Source organism: Neoarius graeffei, chromosome 15 (genome assembly GCF_027579695.1).
Source record: "Neoarius graeffei isolate fNeoGra1 chromosome 15, fNeoGra1.pri, whole genome shotgun sequence".
NCBI classification, from domain to species: Eukaryota; Metazoa; Chordata; class Actinopteri; order Siluriformes; family Ariidae; genus Neoarius; species Neoarius graeffei.
The window spans coordinates 33805631-33829792 of record NC_083583.1 but is presented as its reverse complement, the minus strand read 5'-3'; the positions used below and the strand labels follow the sequence as shown (position 1 = coordinate 33829792).

At 43.9% G+C, this 24162-nt stretch overlaps 1 protein-coding gene across 1 annotated transcript in view; it reads right to left on the bottom strand.

Moving 5' to 3' along the window:
• The window catches only part of alpi.1 (alkaline phosphatase, intestinal, tandem duplicate 1), a 46557-nt gene extending 23492 nt beyond the window's left edge, over nucleotides 1–23065 (bottom strand). Inside the window, exons 1-4 of the mRNA XM_060940488.1 lie at nucleotides 22935–23065; nucleotides 4628–4747; nucleotides 2997–3112; nucleotides 760–934 (exon numbers count right to left, since the gene is read on the bottom strand). Coding sequence (XP_060796471.1) covers nucleotides 760–934; nucleotides 2997–3112; nucleotides 4628–4747; nucleotides 22935–23022 — 499 coding nt within the window. The 5' untranslated portion in view covers nucleotides 23023–23065. The remainder of the gene's footprint in view (nucleotides 1–759; nucleotides 935–2996; nucleotides 3113–4627; nucleotides 4748–22934) is intronic.
• Between the last annotated feature and the right edge of the window lie 1097 nt (nucleotides 23066–24162).

Sequence of the window (24162 nt, the reverse complement as noted above, 5' to 3'; positions counted from 1 at the left end):
TTCCTAGAGATAATGAGTCATAAAGACTGGTTATAAACACACATTGTTATTTGACCTTAACCCTCCAAAATCTACTCTGTCACTGACACCATAGCAATTATCAACAGGATTTCATGAGAACTTCACTTTTATTCAAACAAGTCAGAGTTACTTGAGTCATATTGATATGTAATAAATCCCACTCACTCTACCCCCCCCCCCCCCCGCCCTAAAGCTGCCTATTGTTGGAACCCCACCCCTCACTAAACCCACTCCCTGACTCTAACCCCACCCATCATTGTAAAGCCCTTCCCTCACACCTCACCCATCACTGTAGACCACTTTCCTCACTCTAACTTACCTTATTCTAACCCCACCTATCATTCTAATCCTGGCCCTGACTCTAACCCACTCCTCAAACTAATCACCAATCACTCTAACTGCGCCCCTCACACTAACCCTGTCCATCATTTCCCCTTGTCCCAAACGCAATTGTTAACCCCGTGCCTTACTTAAACCCAAAGTCATTATTACAGACTCGATTTACATCCTTATTTTCTCACTGATGTATTTATCCTGTCAAATACTATATTACAATGTTACCATGACAACCACCAATAGTATAGTTCATCAATAGTATTAGCTAGTTATTGTAGATTAGCATACAGGTTCTGCAATCTAAAATAACACTAAATCTTAAAATCTTTAGGAGAACCAATTCTTCCCTACACCTCAATCTCTTCCACTTGCACATCATCATGTTAACATATTTTAGCATACCTTGTAATTTAGCACGGTGCAGGACGGAATAAACTTCATTTCCGAAGGTTGTGTTGCACTCGTAGGGAATGGCACTTGCACTTAGACCCACTGTTTTAGAGTGTGCTTTAACACCACAGTGGTATGCTGTGGCTGTGCTTGCACTGTCCGCTACCTGTTTATCTACGCTGTACGTCTGCACACATTACAAACACAAACATGCTAACATTAAACAGATCTCAATAAAATGTTTCTAGTAAAAAATCTGATTCAGTTTAGCTGGAAACAATGTAGGAAGGTGAAAAAGGAAAATTGTTGTGCAAAACTGACATTTATGCTGAGGTTGTTCCTTGTCTGCATGAAGCTAAAAGTAGAACTGTTTTCAGTAAAAATAGACAGTACAAATATTTTAAATAAACATCTGACTTAACTGACTAGCTTATGCTACACAGTTGGGCACAGAGGTCCAGTAACTAGTGTTAAAGAGGACAAAATACACAGAGCAGTCAGTAAAAGATAACAACGGTAAACAACGAGTGTGTGTGTGTGTGTGTGTGTGTGTGTGTGTGTGTGTGTACACGTGCAGGCATGTGTTAATGTTTAAACGAAATGTATGTTGCTGCAGAACAATTTGAAAACATACTGATTATGATGCAGATCAATGCCGGGGTGGCCCTATATTTAGCCGGGACTATCCCCGGCCCAAACCATCAATGGTGGCCTGCTTGGAGCATGGGGAAAATAATTTTCACTAATTTTGGTCACTGATCTTATTCTTGCATTAATCATCAATTCAACTGCACTCTGCATTTTCACATGGCAGCCCAGACGCCGACAGCATCGCAGCAGATTAAATAGGCGCTACCAAATAAGGAAATTCTCCCCTCCCCTCTATTGCAGTTGGTTTGGTCCAAGACTCCTCCTCTGTATTGCGGGGAACTTAAACAACATTGGCGCGAAACAGCGTGCGTCAGTGATGGAGGGCAGAAAGAGGCCAGGTGGAACCGAAAGGGCGAAGCTTAAAAAAAGGAAGGAGGTGGCAGCAAAATGTGCCAAATTGACAGATATGTTCTCAAGACCAGCTGGTAGGTTACGAAAGATATGGAGTATGATAACCCTGTTTGTCGATTTTATCAGTCTATGCTAGGCCTATAATGTGTTGATAGTTTGCGATGTCAATTCAGCTTTTTGATGTCATGTGAAATCTCGCAATTTACATGGTATAGATGTGGTGTATGTCTTAATTCTAAGAAGAACCGGACATTGCTTTACATCCCAGTTATTAACAATTTTAGATGAACAGGTCCCAAATGTGCTGTTGCGCGTTATTTCCTCATCCAGCCTATTTCATCTCGCTGTCACACCGTGCATTTCCACAGGCGTGCGCACATTGTGGTTATGAACACATAGGCCTAGAAGTCATATTTGATGTTAAATAATTGTTGTTAAATATATAACTTAGAAGAGGTGTATGCGTATGCCAATATTCTAAGCAGAATCGAACACTTGCTTTAGCCTACATTTCATTTAACCATTTTTGAGTTGCCTAATGCGCCCTCACGCTTTATCTGCCGGTTGCTGAGTACCCAGCATTGTTGATTTGCCATTATTTTCGAGGCATATGCGGCATGTAATGCACAAGCATTGGTTCAAATGCACGCGAGAACCTATATTGTTAAAGTGAAGTGAAGTTTACCTGAATTTAAACCAAATAAAAAGCATTGTGAAAGAACAGTTATTTGTTTTATCTTTTTTAATGTACTCAAATTCCTCCTCCATTTCAAAGTGGCCTGAATGTGAATTAAACTCCCGGACTGAAAACAGGGCCCATTCCGGCCCTGATGCAGATGATGATAATGATCGAATGATAATGTTAATGATAATAAAGAGATGATGATCATGATGGAGTGATGATAATTGAGTGACGCTGCTGCTACTGCGACTGCTGCTGCTGATGATGAAGTGATGGAGTGATGATGATGATGGTGATAATGGAGTGATGATAATAATGATGGAGTGCTAATGATGGAATACAGCTGCTGCTGTTGCTGCTGCTGCTGATGGAGTGAAGGATGATGGAGTGCTGATGATGGAATGATGATGATGAGGATGATGACTGAGTGATGAAGTGCTGATGATAGAATGAAGATGATGATGATGAGCATGATGACTATGATGATAATGATGGAGTTATGACAAAATAATGACAATGGAGTGATAATAGAGTGATGATGATGATGATGACATAGTTTTTTTACCTTTGACAGTGCAAGGTAAGGAAACATATCCATGGCAAGGACAGTCTCCTCCCCTGATCCTCCATCCATCTGTCCTCTCAGGATTCGGGCAGCTGAGACAGTGGACACACCCATTCCTGTGGGAGAAATTGATGAGTCAGTGATGTAGAAATACCATTATAAAAACCTATATGCTAATATATGCTTTTTATTTGAATTCAGTTTGAGAATGAAAATCTAAGCAGTTCATGTACAATCTGAATTTCTTTAGAACGACCATATTCTTTGCATATAAATAGAGAAACTAAAGCAGAGGCACATGCTGATATACACATGTACAATAATAATAATAATAATAATAATAATAATAATAATAATAATAATAATAATAATAATAAATCAGTATTTATATGGCTTAAATACCCTTGCAGAAAAAAAAAATCCATGGAGTTCAGCAGAAGCCCCAGGTTTGACAAAAACCCCAGTTGGGCAATTTCCTCATTTTAGAAAGAAGCCTCTCATTAGGCAAAAGTCTGTGGCTAGGCAAAGCTAACAGTGGTAGAAGCTTGGATTGGCAAGAAGCTCCATGTTGGGCAGAAACCCCTGCTTAGGCACAAAGCCCCTGCCTGTTCAGAAAACCTTGGCTGAGCAGAAAGCTGGGCTGGACAAAACCCCACATTTGGTAGATATCCTTGGTTGGACAGAAAACCCTGGCTGGTCAAAGCTCTGCTTTTGTCAAGGCCCCATGGAGGCCAAAAGCCCCTGGTTGGAAAGCCCTACACTGGGCAGAAGCCTCTTCTTGGGCAGAGACACTTGGATGGATAGAAGCACATGGTTAGGAAAGCCTCATTTGGGGCAAAAGCCCCATATTGGACAGAAGCCCCCTTTTGGGCAAAAGCACAATGTTGGGCAAAAATTTCATGCTGGAAAAAAGCACAAGTCAAGTCAAAGTCTCTTTCATGCCAGAATCTGGTCAACAGTATCCTGTCCCAGTACTAACCAACTCTTTAGGCGTATGAGTGAGGCGCCAGTCTCCATTTCTATAGCCCTCTGCCTCTCGCCTATACAGCTAGGGTTACAGTGGGGGGCCAGTCCTCTGGTAACCATGAGAGTTTGACTTCCCCACTCGCATCTGTATTGCAGTGTGCCTTGCCAGATGGTAGTAGGTACCATTTTTATGATGGTCTTTGGTATGACCCGACCGCGAGTAGAACTTGCAATCTCCCGGTCAAGAGGCGGACACGCTAACCACTAGGCCAACTCATGGTAAAAAAAAAAAGAAGCACATGTTTGGCAGAATTTCCTTGATAGACAAAGCTCCATATTGGACAAAGCCCTTGTTGGGCAGAAGCTTCCTGCTGGGAAAAACCCCATGATGCATGGTTGGTCAAAGCACGATAGACAGAAGCTTCATGTTGGGAAAATGCCCGATGCCAGGCAGAAAGCCTCCTGCTCGGTAAAGCCCCCACCCCAATTGTTGTAGGCCTTTGTTCAGCCAATCAGCAACAGTCAGGTCAAAGATTCCAGGTCATGAATTGATTTAGTTACATTTGATATGAAAGAATTTACAGGCCCTAACCTCTCCTCTCACCCTAACACCTCCCCTTGTTCTAACTCTTCCCCTAAGCCTAACTTTAAACCATGTAACTCACCATCACCGAGGAAAAGGATGATGTTTTTAGCTCTGTGTGTCTGTGGCTGGATTTTGAGTGCATTGTCCAGCATTTTCTTCGCTTGTTCATTCCAGTATGAAGGATCAGTTTCCCAAAGAGCTGTTGATACGAAGAGCAAAAAAAAAAAAAAAAGAGACAAAAACCCATCAAAACCAAAAACAAAACATGTCATCTAACAGATTCTCAAGGCTGTGGTCATCCCTGGACCCTGTTGCTTGTGTACCTTAGAAGGAAATTAATTAATGGCTAATAATGGCTTAATTAGCAATAGTAATTATTAGTAAATGTTAATCATTTAATCTAAGCTCTAATAATATTGTAAGTAAGGAGTAAAACATTATGCTCTGCTATTATAGTAAATCATCAACACTGGGGTGGTGTAATGAAGCGGAGTTACTGTTACCACCCCAAAGTTAATTATTTTCCTATAACAGCAGGTCATCAAGTGTTTTATTCTTTTTATATAACAGCTATTTACCAGTGATTCATTTTTCTTTGTTGATTAAAGAATGTTATATTTTTTCATTTATATTTACTTATAGTTGCTATAAACAGTCGTTCCCTCACCAGCCACTTTTTTTTCTCTCTCTTGAAGTCAATATGGCAAGAAAAATACAGATTGAGTGTGACAAAGTAACTGGTGACTCCTTTCATAAATAAATAAATGTCTCCTTATAGAAAGCTAACATAAGTGTGACATCAGTGCAAGGGGTCTATAGAAACGTGAACATATTAGAATGAGCACATAACAGTCTTTTTTGATTGCTCTTCATCAACATCATCTTAGCACAGCAGAATCTGCAAAGGTATTAAAGCTTTTTCATTGGTTTCAAATCGTTATCAAACCCTTTTTCGACAGATAACACACATTCTATACAAATACCATACCCAAAGCTCTACTGGATTAGTTGTGTCAAACAAGGAAAGCCTTTATTGACAGCTAATAGCAATTATTTAATTATGTATAATTACGATTCTCCAATGTATTGTTCATTCAGCAATCAGTTTTTATCCATCTGTAAAAGATACCCCCTTTGAGCTGCTACTGTAAGCATGGACCAAATAGGCCAAAGGTATGTATTTGTAAGGAGAGGTCATGGCAGAGGGGGCAAAGGAAGAGATCACATGCATGTTGAAGGAAGCACAGCAAAAGTAGAAAATGGAGCTCAAGTTTCAAGTGAAATTTGGGAAATATTTATTAACCATGTGTAGAACCAGAGCAGGTGGGTGGAGCACAGAAGCACGGCAGGCCAGAACTGAGTTCTCAGAAACTTTTATTTTCTGTGGTATATGTGGTTTTTCAGCTCATTCACTCTCTCACACACGCACACACATGCATTCTGGTCGCGAGAGAGCTCCTTTTCTCTGCTCTCTCTCTCCCCTTTTATAGGGCGCGGTCACTGGTGAAGACACACAAACACAGGTTAATTCATGTCAGGTGCAGTGATTCTGCCACTTACCTTCTCTGACACCGCCCTCCATTCACAGACTGACGCTTGACCACGCCCCCACTGCCACATACCCCCACCGCCCTACTCAGGCCGGGGAGCTGTCCGGCCTGCAGCTGACCCCCCCCCCCCTTGACGGGAGAGGAAATCCGCCATGACCATCTGCGCCCCCGGCCTGTGGACCACCTCGAACTTAAATGGCTGGAGTGCCAGATACCAACGGGTGATCCGCGCGTTGGCATCCTTCATGCAGTGGAGCCACTGGAGGGGCGCGTGGTCCGAACAGAGGGTGAAAGGGAGTCCCAGTAGGTAGTAGCGGAGGGTGAGGACCACCCACTTGATGGCGAGGCACTCCTTTTCTATGGTGCTGTACCAGCCCTCACGCACTGACAGAATCCGGCTGATGTACAGCACTGGACAGTCCTCCCCCTCCACCTCCTGGGACAGAACAGCCCCCAGCCCTCTGTCTGATGCATCCATCTGCAAAACAAAGGGGAGAGAAAAGTCAGGGGAGTGTAACAGTGGCCCCCCACACAGTGCAGCCTTTACCTCAGAGAAAGCCCGCTGGCATTGCTCCATCCACTGGACTGGATCTGGTGCCCCTTTTTTAGTGAGATCAGTCAGCGGGCTGGTGATGTCCGAATAATTAGGTATAAACCTACGATAGTAGCCAGCCAGCCCCAGGAACTGTCTCACCCCCTTTTTGGTCTTGGGCCTCAGGCAGGCCACAATTGCTGCTGTCTTATTGATTTGGGGATGCACCTGCCCATTGCCCAAGTGGAAGCCCAGATACCGTACTTCCACCCGCTCAATCGCACACTCCTTCGGGTTGGCTGTGAGACCCGCTTGCCTCAGCGACCTAAGGACAGCCCTTAGGTGTTTTAGGTGTCACAGCCAGTCATTACTATAAATAATGATGTCGTCCAAGTATGCAGCCGCGTAGGTGGCATGGAGGCAGAGGACCCTATCCATAAGCCGCTGGAACATAGCGGGCACCCCAAACAGCCGTAAAGGAAGTGTTACAAACTGGTGTAAGCCAAACGGTGTGGAAAAGGTCATTTTTTCTTGGGATAACAGAGTCAAGGGGATCTGCCAATATCCCTTTGTCAAATCCAGTGTTGAATAAAAATGAGCCATGCCTAGTCGAACAAGCAACTCGTCAATACAAGGCATTGGGTATGCATCGAATTTAGACACCGCGTTGACTTTTTTATAGTCCACACAGAACCGGACCGACCCATCGGCCTTGGGAACCAAGACCACCGGGCTGCTCCAGTCACTGTGGGACTCCTCAACGATGCCCATTTTGAGCATGGCCTCGAGTTCTTCCCGAACCACCTTTTTTTTGTGTTCGGGCAGTCTGTAAGGGTGGCTGTGCACTACCACCCCTGGGGGCGTCTCAATGTGGTGTTCTATGAGATGGGTGCAGCCGGGCAGGGGCGAGAATACGTCAGAAAATTCTGTCTGCAACTGGGCGACCTCCGTGAATTGGGTCGGGGAGAGGTGGTCTTCACAGGGGACCGGAGCGGTGGGTGATGTCAATTTTCCTTTTTGAACCTCTGGCCCCAGCTCTGCCTTCTCTGGAACCACCGAAACCAATGCCACGGGGACCTCCTCATTCCAAAGTTTTAACAGATTGAGGTGGTAAATCTGTAACGCCCCACCCCTGTCCATTCGCCGCACCTCATAGTCGATGTCCCCGACTTGCCGTGTGACCTCAAAGGGTCCTTGCCATCTGGCGATCAATTTGGAGCTCGACGTGGGCAACAACATGAGTACTTTATCTCCTTGTGTGAATTCCCTAAGGCATGTGCCCCTGTTGTACAGACAGACTTGACGTTCTTGGGCCTGTCACAAATTCTTCTGGGTTAGGTGTATGAGTGTGTGGCGTTTGGCACACAGGTCGATAACGTATTGAATTTCATTTTTACTTGTTGAAGGTCCCTCCTCCCAATTTTCACACAGCACATCTAGAATGCCATGCGGCTTACGCCCGTATAATAATTCGAATGGGGAGAACCCCGTGGAGGCTTGTGGGACCTCTTGCACTGCGAATAACAGGGGCTCGAGCCATTTATCCCAGTTGTGTGCATCCTCGCTTACAAATTTCCGAATTATGTTCTTGAGGGTGCGATTGAACCATTCAACTAAGCCATCCATTTGTGGGTGATACATGCTGGTGCGCATAGGCTTAATTCCCAGTAACCCATACAGTTCGCGCAGTGTGCGTGACATAAACGTAGTGCCTTGATCAGTCAGAATCTCTTTGGGGATTCTGACCTGGGAGATGATGCGGAAGAGTGCTTCTGCAATACTATGGGCTGAGATATTGCGAAGAGGCACTACTTCTAGATATTGCATTACATAGTCCATCAGGACTAAAATAAAGCGATATCCTCGTGTTGACCGATCTAATGGCCTGACGAGATCCATCCCAATTCTTTCAAACGGGGTCTTGATTAATGGCAGAGGGCCAAAGGCGCTTTTGGAATGGCTGCGGGATTTACTAACTGCCATTCGTGGCACGCCGTACACCACCTACAGACATCGCCACGAATCCCTGGCCAATAGAACCAGGCCATTATTCGGGCTAGTGTCTTATCCTGCCCCAAGTGTCCGGCCATGGGATTAAAGTGAGCCACCTGGAATATAAATTCCCGGTGGCTCTTTGGGATTAAAAGCTGCGTTATCAGTTCCTTAGCCTGAGTGTCCTGTGTCACTCGATATAATCTATCCTTAATAATGGAAAAATAGGGGAAGGATGGGGTGGCGTTTGGCTGGAGCATTTGACCATTGATTACTCTCACTTGGTCAAACACATGCCGCAGAGTCTTGTTTCACGACTGCTCTAACGGGAAATCCGCGAGGAATTCCCCGAGAGAGGGAGGAGGAGCATGCTGCTCCTCACTCTGACACAGTGATGACATAGACGGCTCTGTGACAGCTGCTCACGCCAATGCCACACCGGGACCTCCCCCTGCTAAATTATGGCAGGCCCCACTCTTCACTAAATGTGAAATTAATTCCCTAAATCCTGGCCAATCAGTCCCCAAAATTATCGAGTAGGTAAGGTGAGGATTAACCGTCGCCTTTACTCTAAATTTCTCCCCTCGAAATAGAATGTGGACTGACACTAAAGGGTAGTTGTGAACATCCCCGTGCACAAACGGCACCTTCACCAATTGTGCTTTCCCCAATGCCTCGTCTTGCACCAGGCTTTGGTGGATTGAAGTCTGATTACCGCTGGAGTCCACCAAAGCCTGATACATATCCCCTTGGATACTCACCAGTAAGCAATACGCTCCGGCCCGATTGAGGGCGGTCCCTGGTGCGTCGGGGATCCGGACCACCGCGCCCACCTCCATCGCCGAGCACTGATGCTGGAGGTGCCCTGGCTCCCCGCAGCACCAGCATACCAGCCCAGGCTCTCCCTCTGCACCAATGTTTTGGAGCTCACTCACCTGAGGGGGGGAAGACACAGACATGGAAGTAGGAAACGGTAGGGCACCGCGGGTGCGGCGGGCCGGCTGGGGTGGAGCCGGCCCCTGCCTCCGTGGTGGGGGAATGGGGTGAGGACGAGAAACAGAAGGGGAGAGAGAGAAGAGAGGGGAGAAGAGGATACACGCTTTACTGCCATCGGAACAGCCACCATATGGTCCTCCGCCAGCTCGATGGCCTGATCTAGTGATGCCGGGCGATGGCACTGGACCCACTCCGCTGTTCCTTCTGGAAGTTGGGCGATGAATTGTTCCAGCACCACCAGATCGATGATTCCCTCGGCGTCGTGGTTGTCGGCCCTCAGCCACCGCCAGCAGGCGTCCCAGAGTTGCTGGCCAAACGCGAACGGCCGGCCGACCTCCTCCAGGTGCAGCGTGCGGAAGCACTGCCGTTGCTGCTCCGGGGTGCGCCCCACACATTGGAGGACGGCCCTGCGGAGGTCGGCATACACCAGCCAGCTGTCGGCGGGGAGCTGTAGAGCGGCCAGCTGCGCCTTGCCCATTAACAGGGGGAGGAGGCACACCGTGCGCTGTTCCACTGGCCAACCCCATGCCTCTGCTGCCTGCTCAAAAAGAGCGAGAAAGGCTTCGGGGTCATTGTGTGGACCCATCTTCATTAGGATGAGGTGGGGAGGGTCTGTGGCGGTGGTGATGGTGGACCCCACCGACGCGAGCAGGTGCCAGAATGCCTGTCGATCTTCCTGCTGTGCCAGCACCAGAGCTTCGAACCATTGTTCCTGCTCCTTCCGGAGGGTGACCAGCACCTGGTGCTGGCTCTGTTGGGCCAAGGCGAGGGCAATGACCAGGTCCTTGAAGGGGGAGGACTCCATGGGGCTGTCTCCTTCTGCGCTCCGTCCTGGGTTTCGGCACCACTGTAGAACCAGAGCAGGCGGGTAGAGCACAGAAGCACAGCAGGCCAGAACTGAGTTCTCAGAAACTTTTATTTTCTGTGGAATATGTGGCTTTTCAGCTCATTCACTCTCTCACACACGCACACACATGCATTCTGGTTGGGAGAGAGCTCCCTTTCTCTGCTCTCTCTCTCTCCTTTTATAGAGTATGGTCACTGGGGAAGACACACAAACACAGGTTAATTCACATCAGGTGCAGTGATTCTGCCACTTACCTTCCCTGACTCCACCCTCCATTCACAGACCGACGCTTGACCACGCCCCCACTGCCACACCATGTCATCAATTATGACTTATCCATGAGAGAGGGTGGACAAAGGTACAGCCCAATTTGAGTTGGAGCACTATAGCGTCAATTGTCAGGATGTCTTGGAATGAGAATAAGTAAGTCACAATGGTACATATTCCAGTGTTACTGTGTTCCTTTGTTGGCAGAACACACAGTGTCTGCAGTAATGCAGTTGTTCCACAATCATATTTATGTAACTGTCATAATATCAAATTTCACATGCTTTTTGTATTTATAGAAGCCACAGACAACCTCACACGCAGACAAAAAATCTTTAGTGCTGAACAGGAGGCTGCCATTATAGATACAGTTGTGGCAAAAAAAATGCAGTCAGACTGTGTGAAATCCAGGCAACAATAATTACTGACCAGGGAGCATTTAGAAATATCAAAAAAAATTTGGCTACTATTGATCAGATACTTAAACAAAGCCATTTCAGAATGAAGCAGCTGTTCAGAGTTCAATTCCAAATAAACTCTGACATGCTGAAGGGAGCAAAACTCCAGTATGTACAGATAAGGATTTGTTATTATAATTCTGTTTCCACCTGAAGAGAAAGGGATATCAAGGCCTGACATGACTCTGTATATATGTCAACATTTAGGACATTGATGCCTTCCACCACTCTTGCCCTGTGAATGAATGGTTTGCAGCACACACCCGTACGATGAGCCAAATCTTCCCTGCACACTCGCCTTTTCTGAACCTGATTGAGGAGTTCTTCTCTGCTTGGAGACGGAAGGTGTATGATAACTGACTATATGATGTTCTTCCTGGAGGCAATCAATGCTGATTGCTTGGCAGTAGGTGCAGAGGACTGCCAAAGGATGGATATGTTATGCAAGGAGCTTTTTCCCTTGGTTTATTGCAAGGTTAAACATTGAACGCAATGCACATGAGAACCTGTGGCCTAATCATCAGGAACGAATGGAATAAACATGCTTATTTCTGATTTTGGGTGAAAGTCTTTCTTGGTTCTTTGGTGACATACCATAAGCAAGGCATTACAAGAGCTGTACCATAGTGAATTTCTGAATTTGTCTTAGATCTTGCATGTAAAGAATGGTTCATTAGCATGGAAAGACCTGCACACAATAATAAAATGAATGGGGGAAAAACCTTCTTGTAAAATGTCTTTTTCTTTAATAGTATTTCAGCAGGACATCTCAAAAAAGTATAAAACATGCAGAGTGCAGTAGAGCAGTGTTTCTCAACCACTGGGCCGTGGCCCACTAATGGGCAGCGAAGCACAATCTAATGGGCCACAAAATTTTTTCCAAGTTGAAGTTAATTTTTTACTTGTAGTAGAGTACAATCTCTGGGTTGCATCCGACGTCACCTCCACCTCATTAAGCTACAGTCACACTACAGCTCATGATGCTTTGTGATGGGATATCAATGAAAATGAGACATTTTGGTGGCGACATACACGTGAGCTAAAAGTTGTGGTCACACAGTGGGTGAACACTTGACTGTCACGCCTTTGCATGCTTGAGCCTGGTGCAGCTTGAGCAGCCACGCGCGTTCACAGAGCGTGTTGTACGTGCACTTCGGACCCAGTTGTTATGGGAAACACCTGATACTAATTTGAGTGCCATCAGCACGCAGAGATATGCAAGCTGTTTTCACAGAGGCTTTGCGAAGCATCATCATCATCACTGTCATGTTTGTTTCTAGCTATGTTTATAACACTGCTCAAATAGCGTTAAGCAGCATTTTAATAGCTTTCTGTTTTGCTTTTGTAAATATGATGCCTGCTAATAAACACTCCTCCTGCACTTAGATCCGTCTAATGCCGTCTATCTTGTAGTGTCCTGATCCCCAGATCTTTAACCCAGCCACATATTAAAACTTGGACGCCTCCATGCTCTTCCAGGTTTTCATCTCTTTGTCCATGTAGAACAATGTCTGCAGCACCAGGTAGTGTGAGATGTCAGGGAACTCAATGGATGGACAATTTTCCAACTAATAGGAAAAATCCTTCTTTGTTAGCATGTAAGGATCTATCCCACTGAATGGTTTCTATATCAACTTCTTTTGACTGTACTTTTTGGTTTTAATAGCTTGCTTTTTTCTGTACACAAACATGGCAATAAGTTATTGTGTTAACTGACCAGACTCTGCTTTTGAATCATTAATCCCTTTTGACTGAGAATGCCCTGCATGCATGGTTCTATATTGTCTTCTGGCACATCCGTATAGAGTTTTAAATACAATACCTACAATTAAAAACAGTTTGTTTTTATTGCATTTATTTAATTCCTGGGCTCCCATCTGTAACAGGAGTGATGTTGCATTTCGTTAATACGCTTTACAGTAGATTATTAGATTCTAATATAGATGAGCTAAAATAATCGGGGATCTTTTTTAATGGGCCCTGACTCGTTACAAGTATTAATAGGTGGGTCTCAAAGCAGAAAAGGTTGAGAACCTCTGCAGTAGAGTTTGTTATCGCTGGTAAAATCACCTTCAGAGAAAATAATACTGTTCTTGTTGCTATGATATGCTTGCTTGCCTTTTTTGACACACTGACTATGTAAAATTCAACAAATGATACAGGCATACAGCATAAATGGAGGTTGAACAGGTTTATATTGATAGCTGTAGTTTGTCTTCTTTTGTCCATTGAGTAATGATTGATTGAATGATTATATTCATTTGATGACAATTTGTGGTGTTTGATGGAAATATTTGCTTTTTTGCATGTTTTTAAAATTTTGTGTGTTAGAGCATTTTGCAAACAAAATGTGTCAGTTTGGTCAGTCACTTTCAGTTAGGCCTATGTGTGATCTTTTGAAAAAGGACCTTCTGAATGGACAGATATGTTCAAGCAAATGAGAAAAATGGTATCATAAACCTGTTATTTGCAGCTGCACTATTGCCAGGGCTACAGTGCTCAGCGTAAATGAGTACACCCCCTTTGAAAAGTAACATTTTAAACAATATCTCAGTGAACACAAAATTTCCAAAATGTTGACAAGACAAAGTTTAATATAACATCTGTTTAACTTATAATGTGAAAGTAAAGTTAATAATATAACTTAGATTACACATTTTTTCAGTTTTACTCAAATTCGGGTGGTGCAAAAATGAGTACACCCCACAACAAATCCGTCCAGGTCATCCACGGAAGTTAACACATCGACAGGAGCATCTTCTGATGAAAAGGGCTGAAGAAAATTGGCATGCAAGTTCACTGCAGTTCTCTAAAGAAGTAAAAAGCCAAACTGGGGTGACTATTTCCCGTGACACAATACGGCGTACACTGCAGAGGAATGGCATGCATGGATGCAGTTCCATGACAGAAGCCTCTCCTAAAGCCCAGGCACAAAAAAGCCTGCTTAGAGTTTGCCAGGGCCCATGCTGACAAAGATGAAGACTACTGGGAGTCTATACTCTGGAGTGATGAGACCAAGATAAATGTTTTTGGAACTGATGGCTTTAAAACTGTATGGTGTCGCAAAGGTGAGGAATACAAAGAAAAATGCATGTTGCCTACAGTGAAACATGGTGGTGGCAGTGTCCTTATGTGGGGCTGCATGAGTGCTGCTGGTGTCGGGGAGCTGCATTTCATTGATGGCATCATGAATTCACAGATGTATTGCTCTATACTGAAAGAGAAGATGCTACCATCACTCCGTGCCCATGGTCGTCGTGCACTTTTCCAACATGACTAAACACACATCTAAGGCCACTGTTGGATTTCTGAAGAAGAACAGGGGGAAAGTGATTCAGTGGCCAAGTATGTCTCCTGATCTGAACCCAATTGAACACCTATGGGAATTCTGAAGAGACAAGTTGAGCATCACTCTCCATCAAGCATCCAGTCACTAAAAGAGGTCATTGTTGAAGAATGAAAAAAGATTGATGTTGCAAAATGTCGCCAACTTGTTCATTCCATGCCTAGAAGACTTGGTGCTGTCATTAAAAATCATGGAGGCCATACAAAGTACTAGATGTAGTAGTTTTTGTTGTGGGGTGTACTCATTTTTGCACCACCCGAATTTGAGTAAAACTGAAAAAATGTGTAATCTAAGTTATATTATTAACTTTACTTTCACATTATAAGTTAAACAGATGTTATATTAAACTTTGTCTTGTCAACATTTTGAAAATTGTTTGTGTTCATTGAGATATTGTTTAAAATGTTACTTTTCAAAGGGGGTGTAATCATTTATGCTGAGCACTGTACTTTTATAGAATATTAATTAACACCTGAGCAATCAGAAGCCAGAATTACAAACTGCTGTAATAGCTATTATTATATTATATTATATTATATTATATTATATTATATTATATTATATTATATTATATTATATTATATTATAGTTAGGACTGGGACTGTTTTGGCCTCTAGAGGCCACTGTTATTTCCTTTTCTGGTCATGTTTGTTTTGGGCCTCTAGAGGTCACCACTGTGTTCTGTGTTTTGTTTTTGTCTTATTGCCTGTTTCCTGCCCCGCCCTGTCCTTAATTAGTTTGTGTATAAATACCCCTCTGTTTGTTCCCTTGTCACGGAGTCTTTTTCCTATGTTATGCTGTTAGTGCTAGTTCCCTCTGTCCCATGTACCTTGCCTGTGTCTTTGTATTCTTGTTTTTTGTTTCTTTCTTTTGGACTTTGTGGATTTTGTTTTTGACCTTTTTGATCTTCTGAGCGTTTGAGTTTTTGCCTTTTTTCTTATTTGGATTTTGGACTTTGATCCTTTGGATATTTTTATTTTTGGTTTATCTTCTGAGCTTTGGATTATTCTTTTTGTTTTTTTCCCTTAGATTGTACATAGTGTAAATAAACTGTTTTTGATACTTTTCTACTTCTGCCTCATGCCTCTGCACTTGAATCATCCCCCTGGTGGCCTAGTGGGGGTTTGCTGGATTATCACACCAGCGAGCCAGGTTCGAATCCCAGCAAAACCTTAACTATTATATTATCTCATCTCATTATCTCTAGCCACTTTATCCTTCTACAGGGTCACAGGCAAGCTGGAGCCTATCCCAGCTGACTACGGGAGAAAGGCAGGGTACACCCTGGACAAGTCACCAGGTCATCACAGGGCTGACACATAGACACAGACAACCATTCACACTCACATTCACACCTATGGTCAATTTAGAGTCACCAGTTAACCTAACCTGCATGTATTTGGACTGGGGGGGAAACCGGAGCACCTGTAGGAAACCCATGGGGAGAACATGCAAACTCCACACAGAAAGGCCCTCGCCGGCCACGGGGCTTGAACCCAGACCTTCTTGCTGTGAGGCGACAGCGCTGACCACTACACCACCGTGCCGCCATATTATATATTTTTTCTTTTACTGGCGATATTAACCCCTACGTACAACCTTTTTTCAAAAAAATCTTTTGATTCTAGTATTTGTTTACGGGTATTTACTGTAAGGGTTTGTATAGTTAATTTCTATCATAATTTCCTTTGGGAGGAATAAAGTATCTATCTATCCAGATGTAATATAATACAATACAATATAATATAATATAATATAGGGGGGTGGTGTAGTGGTTAGCGCTGTCGCCTCACAGCAAGAAGGTCCTGGGTTCGAGCCCAGCAGCCGGCAAGGGCCTTTCTGTGTGGAGTTTACATGTTCTCCCTGTGTTTGCGTGGGTTTTCTCCGGGTGCTCCGGTTTTGTCCAGAGACATGCAGGTTAGGCTAACTGGTGGCTCTAAATTGACTGTAGGTGTGAATGTGAGTGTGAATGGTTGTTTGTCTCTGTGTTAACCCTGTGATAATCCCCCATGTGTACTCCGCCTCTCACCCATAGTTAGCTGGGATAGGCTCCAGCTTGCCTGCGACCCTGTAGGACAGGATAAGCAGCTAAAGATAATGGATGGATGGATGGATGGATGGATAATATAAAACATTCATTTTCTATACCACTTATCCATTGCAGGTCATGGGGAAGCTGGAGCCAATCCTAGCTGACATCAGATGAGAGATGGGGTACATCCTGGATGGGTCACCAATCCATTGTAGGGCCAACACAGAGAGAGACAGACAGCCATTCACACCTATGGGCAATTTAGTCTGCATATCTTTGGACTGTGGAAGGAAACTGGAGCACTCAGAGGAAACTGACACAGGAGAACATGCAAACATCACACAGAAAGGCCCTCATTGGCTGTGAGGTCCCCCCCCCCCCCCCCATTGGCTGCGAGGTTCAAGGGATATTATTATTATTATTATTGTGCCAAACCACAACCTTGACGGAGGCTGGATGAGACTCCAAATTCCCCGGTAAGCTCTCCTGACACAGACACCTTAGCTTGCATACCCTTGTGGAAGCTCGCGATGATGTTAACGATTTTTGATGGAATCCCAATCTTGAGCAGGAGTTTCCACATAAGTGATCTATTGACAGAATCAAAGGCCTTAACAAGGTCTGCAAATAGGACATGAAGTTCCTGATGATGCTCACGGCATTTTTCGATGAGTTGTCTCATAGCGAACATCATGTCATTGGTGGATCTTCCAGCTCTGAAACTGCATTGTGCCTCTGGGTAGTACTGTTCGACATGGGGCCATATCCAGTTAAGGATGAGTTTGGCATAGAGTTTTCCTACGATGGAAAGTAGAATGATCCCTCTGTAATTACCACAAATGAAGTGACAGTTCTTCTTAAACAGAGTGATGATGGTACCATCTTTGAACTCCTGTGGCACCCTTTCTTCTTGCCAAATATGCAGAAGTAGCTCATGCAGTTGAGATAGTAGAGGATGCCCGCTGGTCTTGAGGACTTCACAGGGAATGCCGTCTGGACCAGGGGCTTTGTCATTTGATAGTTGTTTTAAAGCCTTCTCCATTTCTGCCATAGTAGGTGGCTCAGCAAGCTCGGTTTGCACCTCCTCCTGCGGAATGTCATCTAGGACTGACAGATTTGCTGTGTCCTGGTGGTTAAGGAGAGTGGAGAAATATTCTTGCCAGCGTACCACTATGGCATCCTTTTCAGTAAGTCTATTGTCCTCAGAGTCATTGATAGGGATAAGACCAGATGAGTGTCTTTGGGAGATCAGTTTCACTGCCTTAAAGAAACCTTTAGAATCATGCCTGTCAGCAAGGGTCTCAATTTCATGAGCTCGATCCAGCCACCACTGATTTTGCAGGCAGTGCAGCTCCCGTTGGCAGGAATTTCTTGCTCTTCTGTAGCGTTGGTGGGATGCAGGAGTGTCGTTTTGGAGAACCTGTTGGAAAGCTGCCTGTTTTTGCTAAAGAAGGTTGGTGATGATGATGTTCTCATCGAACCAGTCCCGATGATTCCGTTTAGCAAAGCCAACTGTCTCACTAGCAGAAGCATAGAGAGCCTCTAGGAGAGTTTTGCAGTGTTGATCTAAAGTTTCCTTTTTCAGTTTAAGGTCCGATGTATGTTCGGCAAGCCTCTGTTGTAGTTGGTTGCTGAACTTGGGCAATTTCAGATGAGCAGCGTTGAGGCGGCGCAGACCAGATCTCTTTTTGCAAGACGTTGCATGAAAGCGTAGTTGTAGTCGCACGCAAACAAGTCTGTGGTCAGTCCAGCAGTCTGCACTGTGGAGGACACGGGAGTCAACGAGGTCCGACCTGAAGTATTGGCGAATAATAATATAGTCGATCGTATGCCAGCGCTTGGATCTTGGGTGCATCCATGTGCCTTTATGAATGTCAGGGTGGGAGAATAGAGTGTTGGAGATGATAAGACCAAACTGGGCGCAAAGTTTGAGCAGCATAATCCCCTGATTGTTTTCCTGACCAAGGCCATGATGGCTGATAACATTTAGCCAAGTCATGTGGTCGCACCCAACCCTTGCGTTGAAATCTCCAAGAAGAAAAAGTTGGTCGTTTCTGGGAACCCCCGAGAGAACGTCAGTAAGTTGATCATAGAAACGGGTCCTTTCCTCGAAGGGTCTCTTGAATGTTGGGGCATAGACACTGATGATAGTTGCGTGACAGGTCATGTCTAGCTTGATGCACATCCACATTATGCGCGAATTGATCCATTTCCAGCTGAACAGGAGCGGGCGTAGTTGGTTCTTCACTGCTATTGCAATGTCTTCTTGCTTAACCTCGTCACGGCTTCTACCAGAGTGTATGAAAGTGTAGGAGCCATCGATAAATTCCCCTTCCTCTGGAATGCGGCATTCACTCAGACAAGCAATATCTATATTGAGGCGTTCAAGCTCAGCTGATACCAGGGCAGATCTGTGCTCGGGAGCTTGGCGATTGGATGTAGTAGCATCTGACAGCGTTCTTACATTCCAAGATGCTAGTTTGATCTGCTTCATGAAATTTCTGCGGGCACGTTTGGGCTTGTTGGAGCCATTGGGTCCTTGCGGCTTTGCCAGTGGCTCATCATTGATGCGTTTCCACTGCCTTAGTGTGGGTCACAGGTTGATGTCTGTAGTCATTTGAATAAGGTCTGTAGCGGGTAGAGAAAACACAGTCAGGGGCTGCTAACCCCTGCCCATGGGTGAGTAGGCTGCCCTCTTCCGTTCTCACGTCCCCCAAAGGCATTCGCATAATAGTGAACTCGTAGGAGATGCATATCTATCGCGTCATCAGCCTCCGTGGCGGTCAAGTATACAATGGCCAGTGGGCTGACCCAAACTGGGACTGACCTGATGATTTTCCTCGAGGTTGTCTCCTGAAGCCTTTCCCAGACCAGGTATAGCTGCAAGGCAGCAGAGGTTTGGAATCAGGGTTTTCCTTCCCCTAGATGAACTACCAACCAAGGCTAATGGGCTCCACCTACCCAAAGGGAATATACCGTCCCTCACTCGGTCCCTGATATAACGTTTTGTCTAATACAGGTGCGCCACGTGTAGGTAGTTATACAGGAATTAGGTGACCAGAGCTGTGAAGAGTAGTCACCCTATGCACTCAATGTTTTTGCTTTGGTATCAACATCCGCCATAAACAAGATGCCAAGCTGTTCAACCTGCATAGACTAAAGACCAAGTCTGCCACAGTATCGCATCTAAGTGATTTCCTATATGCCGACGATGCTGCACTCATTACCAGCAACCACAGATCTTTGCAAGAGGGTGTAAATGTACTCAACGAGACTTGCAAAGACTTCGGACTCACAATTAGCAAGCCAAAAAACGAAGTCATGCATGTGAACTGTGAAGACCCACCTACAACTAAGATCGATGATTCCACTCTGAAGATAGCACAGAAATTTACCTACCTCGGTGGCAATCTAACAGACACTGGTAATCTGGAGCCCAAGATTAAAAAGAGAATCAACAGAGCAGACGGCTCCTTTCGCTCCCTCTCAGCATGTTGCTTCGATAGGAAAGGACTATCGATTACCACCAAACTAGTAGTCTATAAGGCCATAATCTTACCAACACTTCCTTATGGCAGCGAGACCTGGACTACACTAGCCCGGCATATGCACTTGTTGGAGTGCTTCCACCAACGCTCACTGCGCCGAATCCTCAGGATCCGATGGTGGCAACATATCACAAATGCAGAAGTGCTAAAGAGAGCCTGTTGCAACTCCATTGAGGCAACCATAAGATCAAACCATCTGCGATGGCTGGGCCATGTCTGCAGGATGGACAGCATCAGAATTCCAAAGCAGCTCTTGTTCAGGGAGCTAGCCCATGGAAAGCGTTCTCGGGGCAGACCCAAAAAGCGATCGAAAGACTGCGTGAAGGAAGACCTCGACATTTGTAGCTTCCCAGAGGATTGGTACGATCTCTCTGCCGACAGCGACATCTGGCGGCAGTGGGTGCATCATGACAAAACTGTGATCGATGTGAGACTTAAAGAACGAGAGTCGGCATGATGCGCCCGCCGCAGGAATAAACAGTCCTGAATATGGCCTCCTGTTGTTGCTAGCGACAAGGATGATGATGATGATGATGATTATTATTATAATTATTATTATTTAATTAAGCTAAAATAATGGCTCATCATTAATCAACATTAATAATGGCTTAATTAATGAAAATAAGGCGTGTGTATGCTCACCGATGCTGGTGTTAAAGAGGAGAAGCATGCAAAGGAGTGTGATGGGAGACAAACACACACACAAGCTGTGTTTCTCCTTTTTAACCTGAGCATGAGCTTGCAGCAGTATTTAGATACTCACTTCATTCCCACATGCCTGATTGTGTGTTAGTGGTTTCCTCTGCCTTTCTTTACTGCTCCTCTTACTCCCCTCATCCCCTGTTGGGCCCCCCCAAAAATACTGTGTTATTGGACCCATTTTATGTGGTGCATATTTTTGCACACAACTGAATACTTTGGAAAAATGACAGAGCTCCAACACTGGATCAGTTATAATATGTAGAATTGTACTCTTAGGAAAAGGGTTCTACTCAGGGTTCTTTGTATACATCTTAGCCTCTTAAAAGGGTTCTTAATTATAAATGTTCCAAAAGTGTAGTAATAAATTGCAAATGTGTCATTGTTAAGGCTAACTAATATGAGCTTAACCTGAAAAAATTGCAGTTTCTCTCACTTGCTTTGGCACACTTCCTGAAAAATTTCACAACCAATTACACTGTTGATATATTTATTATGATTGGTGGGTAGATTATTTAAAGTACACAGTCAGCACATTGACAAATGTGTGTGAGAAGAGAGCAGTTAATTAGAAAAAGGTCATCAGTTTTGATCAGTAAGACATACTCAATGCATCATATGATCAGTGAAAGACAACTTGAAGCACAAATTTGAATTTTGTGTCAAAGCAAGGAGAAATGCTTATAATGTTCTCACCAAAAGAATAATTGGTTTGTAGAACTTCACGCAGTGATTTGAGAAGAATGATTGTCATTTGATGATTGTGCCAAAGCAACTAACTAAAACTAATAACCTAATAAACACAAGCTAACTTGGCAGGATTTCAGTGTCATACACTATATATTAATGATCTTCAGTATTAACTCGTGATACATGTTTAAATGACATCTAATCAAAATTTATGGCATCTCTCTCTCTCTAAAAATATTTCCTTTTGAATAAAACATCCTTAAAATTGCTAATGTCAGAAAAAGCTAACACAATAAATGACAATTTGAAATTCAAAACTCTCTCTTTGTCTCTCAATCTGTCTCTTTATCTTGTCTGATTCTGTATGTCTCGCAGTCTATCATTGTATATCTGTCTGACTCCTTGTCTTTCTCTCCATCTATCCGTCACTCTCTGTCTCTTTCTATCTTACTGTGTGTCTGTTTCTCTCTCTCTCTCTCTCTCTGTGTGTTGAGCATCACTGCACTGACTAACTCCTCTAACCAGGATGCGTTTAAGTGGGAAATAAAAGTGAATTGCATTTTTCCTGCATGAGGTAGTGGAGGTTGAACACATCATAAAGAGAGAGAGAGAAGGGAAAGAAAAAAGCTTAATAAACACATTAGTGGGAAAAAATGGACAAGGAGACTTCAGTCAGCAGATATACGCATCAGTAGACATCTTTATTAGCATTACAAGATTGGCTACACTTGATCCTAATAATGAACAGAGACTCAATGACAACACACGCGCACACACATGGGAAATCCAGTAACTAATAAAAGTGAAATATGAGCTTCTCCTTCACTGAGGCCCCACATGACGAAGTGTAGAACCCCAACTCCTGCACAGACACGCCCGCTTAGTGCACTTCTCTTAGAAAACAACTGCCTTAACTCTACATTACTGTTTGTGTGTGTGTGTGTGTGTGTGTGTGTGTGTGTGTGTGTGCACGCGCACGCACGCATGTCTGTATTTGGGGGCATGTATAAGAGTAAATCTCTTTGCTTTGTAAATGAATGAATATTTAATAATTATTCTTATATATCACAGACAACATGCTAGATACATCAATAAATGGATATACACATAGTAGATGGAGAGAGATTAATAACCAGATAGAAAGACATACTGTTACATTAGACAAACTAACTGAGATAGATCGATATACACATAAACATATAGTTAGAAAGACAGAGAGATAAAAATAAACAGATAGACAGATATGGAAATATAAAAAATGATGAACAAAGACAGGTAAACAGATAGACAGATAAACCAAAAATCAAACAGACAGACAGATAGATAGATGCAAAGACAATCCCAAACTTCAGTAATACACAAGCCAAACACAGAGAGAGAGAGAGAGAGAGAGAGAGAGAGAGAGAGAGAGAGAGAAAGATGTTCTTACCTGCAGTGTGAGCATGAGTGGGATGGAGAAGTTGTAGAACTTGTAGACAGACAGAGCTGCACAGCAGGAGCTTGAGATGCAGCTTCATCACGGTCTGTTCTCCAAATAAACTCCAGTCAGTCAGTCCAAACCAAACCCCCATGTCCCCCTGTCCAGACTAAACCTCTGTCTCCTCCTGTTCAAACCAAACCCTCGTCTCTTCCTGTCACCTTCTGTTCAAACCAAACCCCTGTCTCCTCCTGTCTCCCCCTGTTCAAACCAAACCTCTGCCTCCTCTTGTCTCCTCCTGTTCAAACCAAACCCCTATCTCCTCTTGTCCTGACTAAACATCTGATTCCTGTCCAAACCAAACCTCTGTATCCTCCTGTTTTTCTGTCTCCTCCTGTCTTCTTCTCCTGTATCTTCCTGTCCAAATAAAATCCTTTGTCTCCTTCTATCTCCTCTTCTCCAAACCAAACCCATTCTCCTCTCATTTCTTCCTGTCTTCTATCTTCTCCTTGTTCCTCTTTCAAAGTCAAAAACAACAATGATTAGGTGAAGTAACTCCTTCCATCCCATACCAATCAATGAGGTGCTGAATTAGTGATGCTAGTGTGTTTTTCTTTCTTTCTCTCACTTTCTGTGTGTGTGTGTAAGAAAGAGACTAATCACCTTTAGCTTAGTTGGAGAAAAATAGAAAGACTGAGTGAGGACAGAAAAAGTGAGGAACAAAGTTTGCATTTTTCCACCTCAGTGGCATATATATATATCCCTGGGCACAGGAACACACACACACACACACACACACACACACACACACACACACACACAGTATTCTATTCATTACTCATTTATGAGAAGCAATGAAGAGACACCAATTCAATTTTATTTGTGTAACATTTTAACAGTGGATATTGCCACAAAACAGTTTTAAAGAAATATATAAATTTCAGATAAAATATAAAATTGATAAATTTTCTCCTATTTTTCCTATTTAAACCTTTTTAATTACTCTGTGCAAGGTTCTACTTTTAAAGGTTTTCCCAGAGGGACAACAGAAGAATTGTAATTGTGAGCTTTAAGACTTTATTTTATCACATAGTAAAACAGTAAAATGTGTGTATGTTAGTGAGTGAGTGAGTGAGTGAGTGAGAGAGAGATTCCAGCTTTGGTTGTTTATAGTGAATCAAATAAAGCTGACATGAAGCCGTGCCAGTGTGTGTTTTTACACAGCATGCCAGTGTTCTGC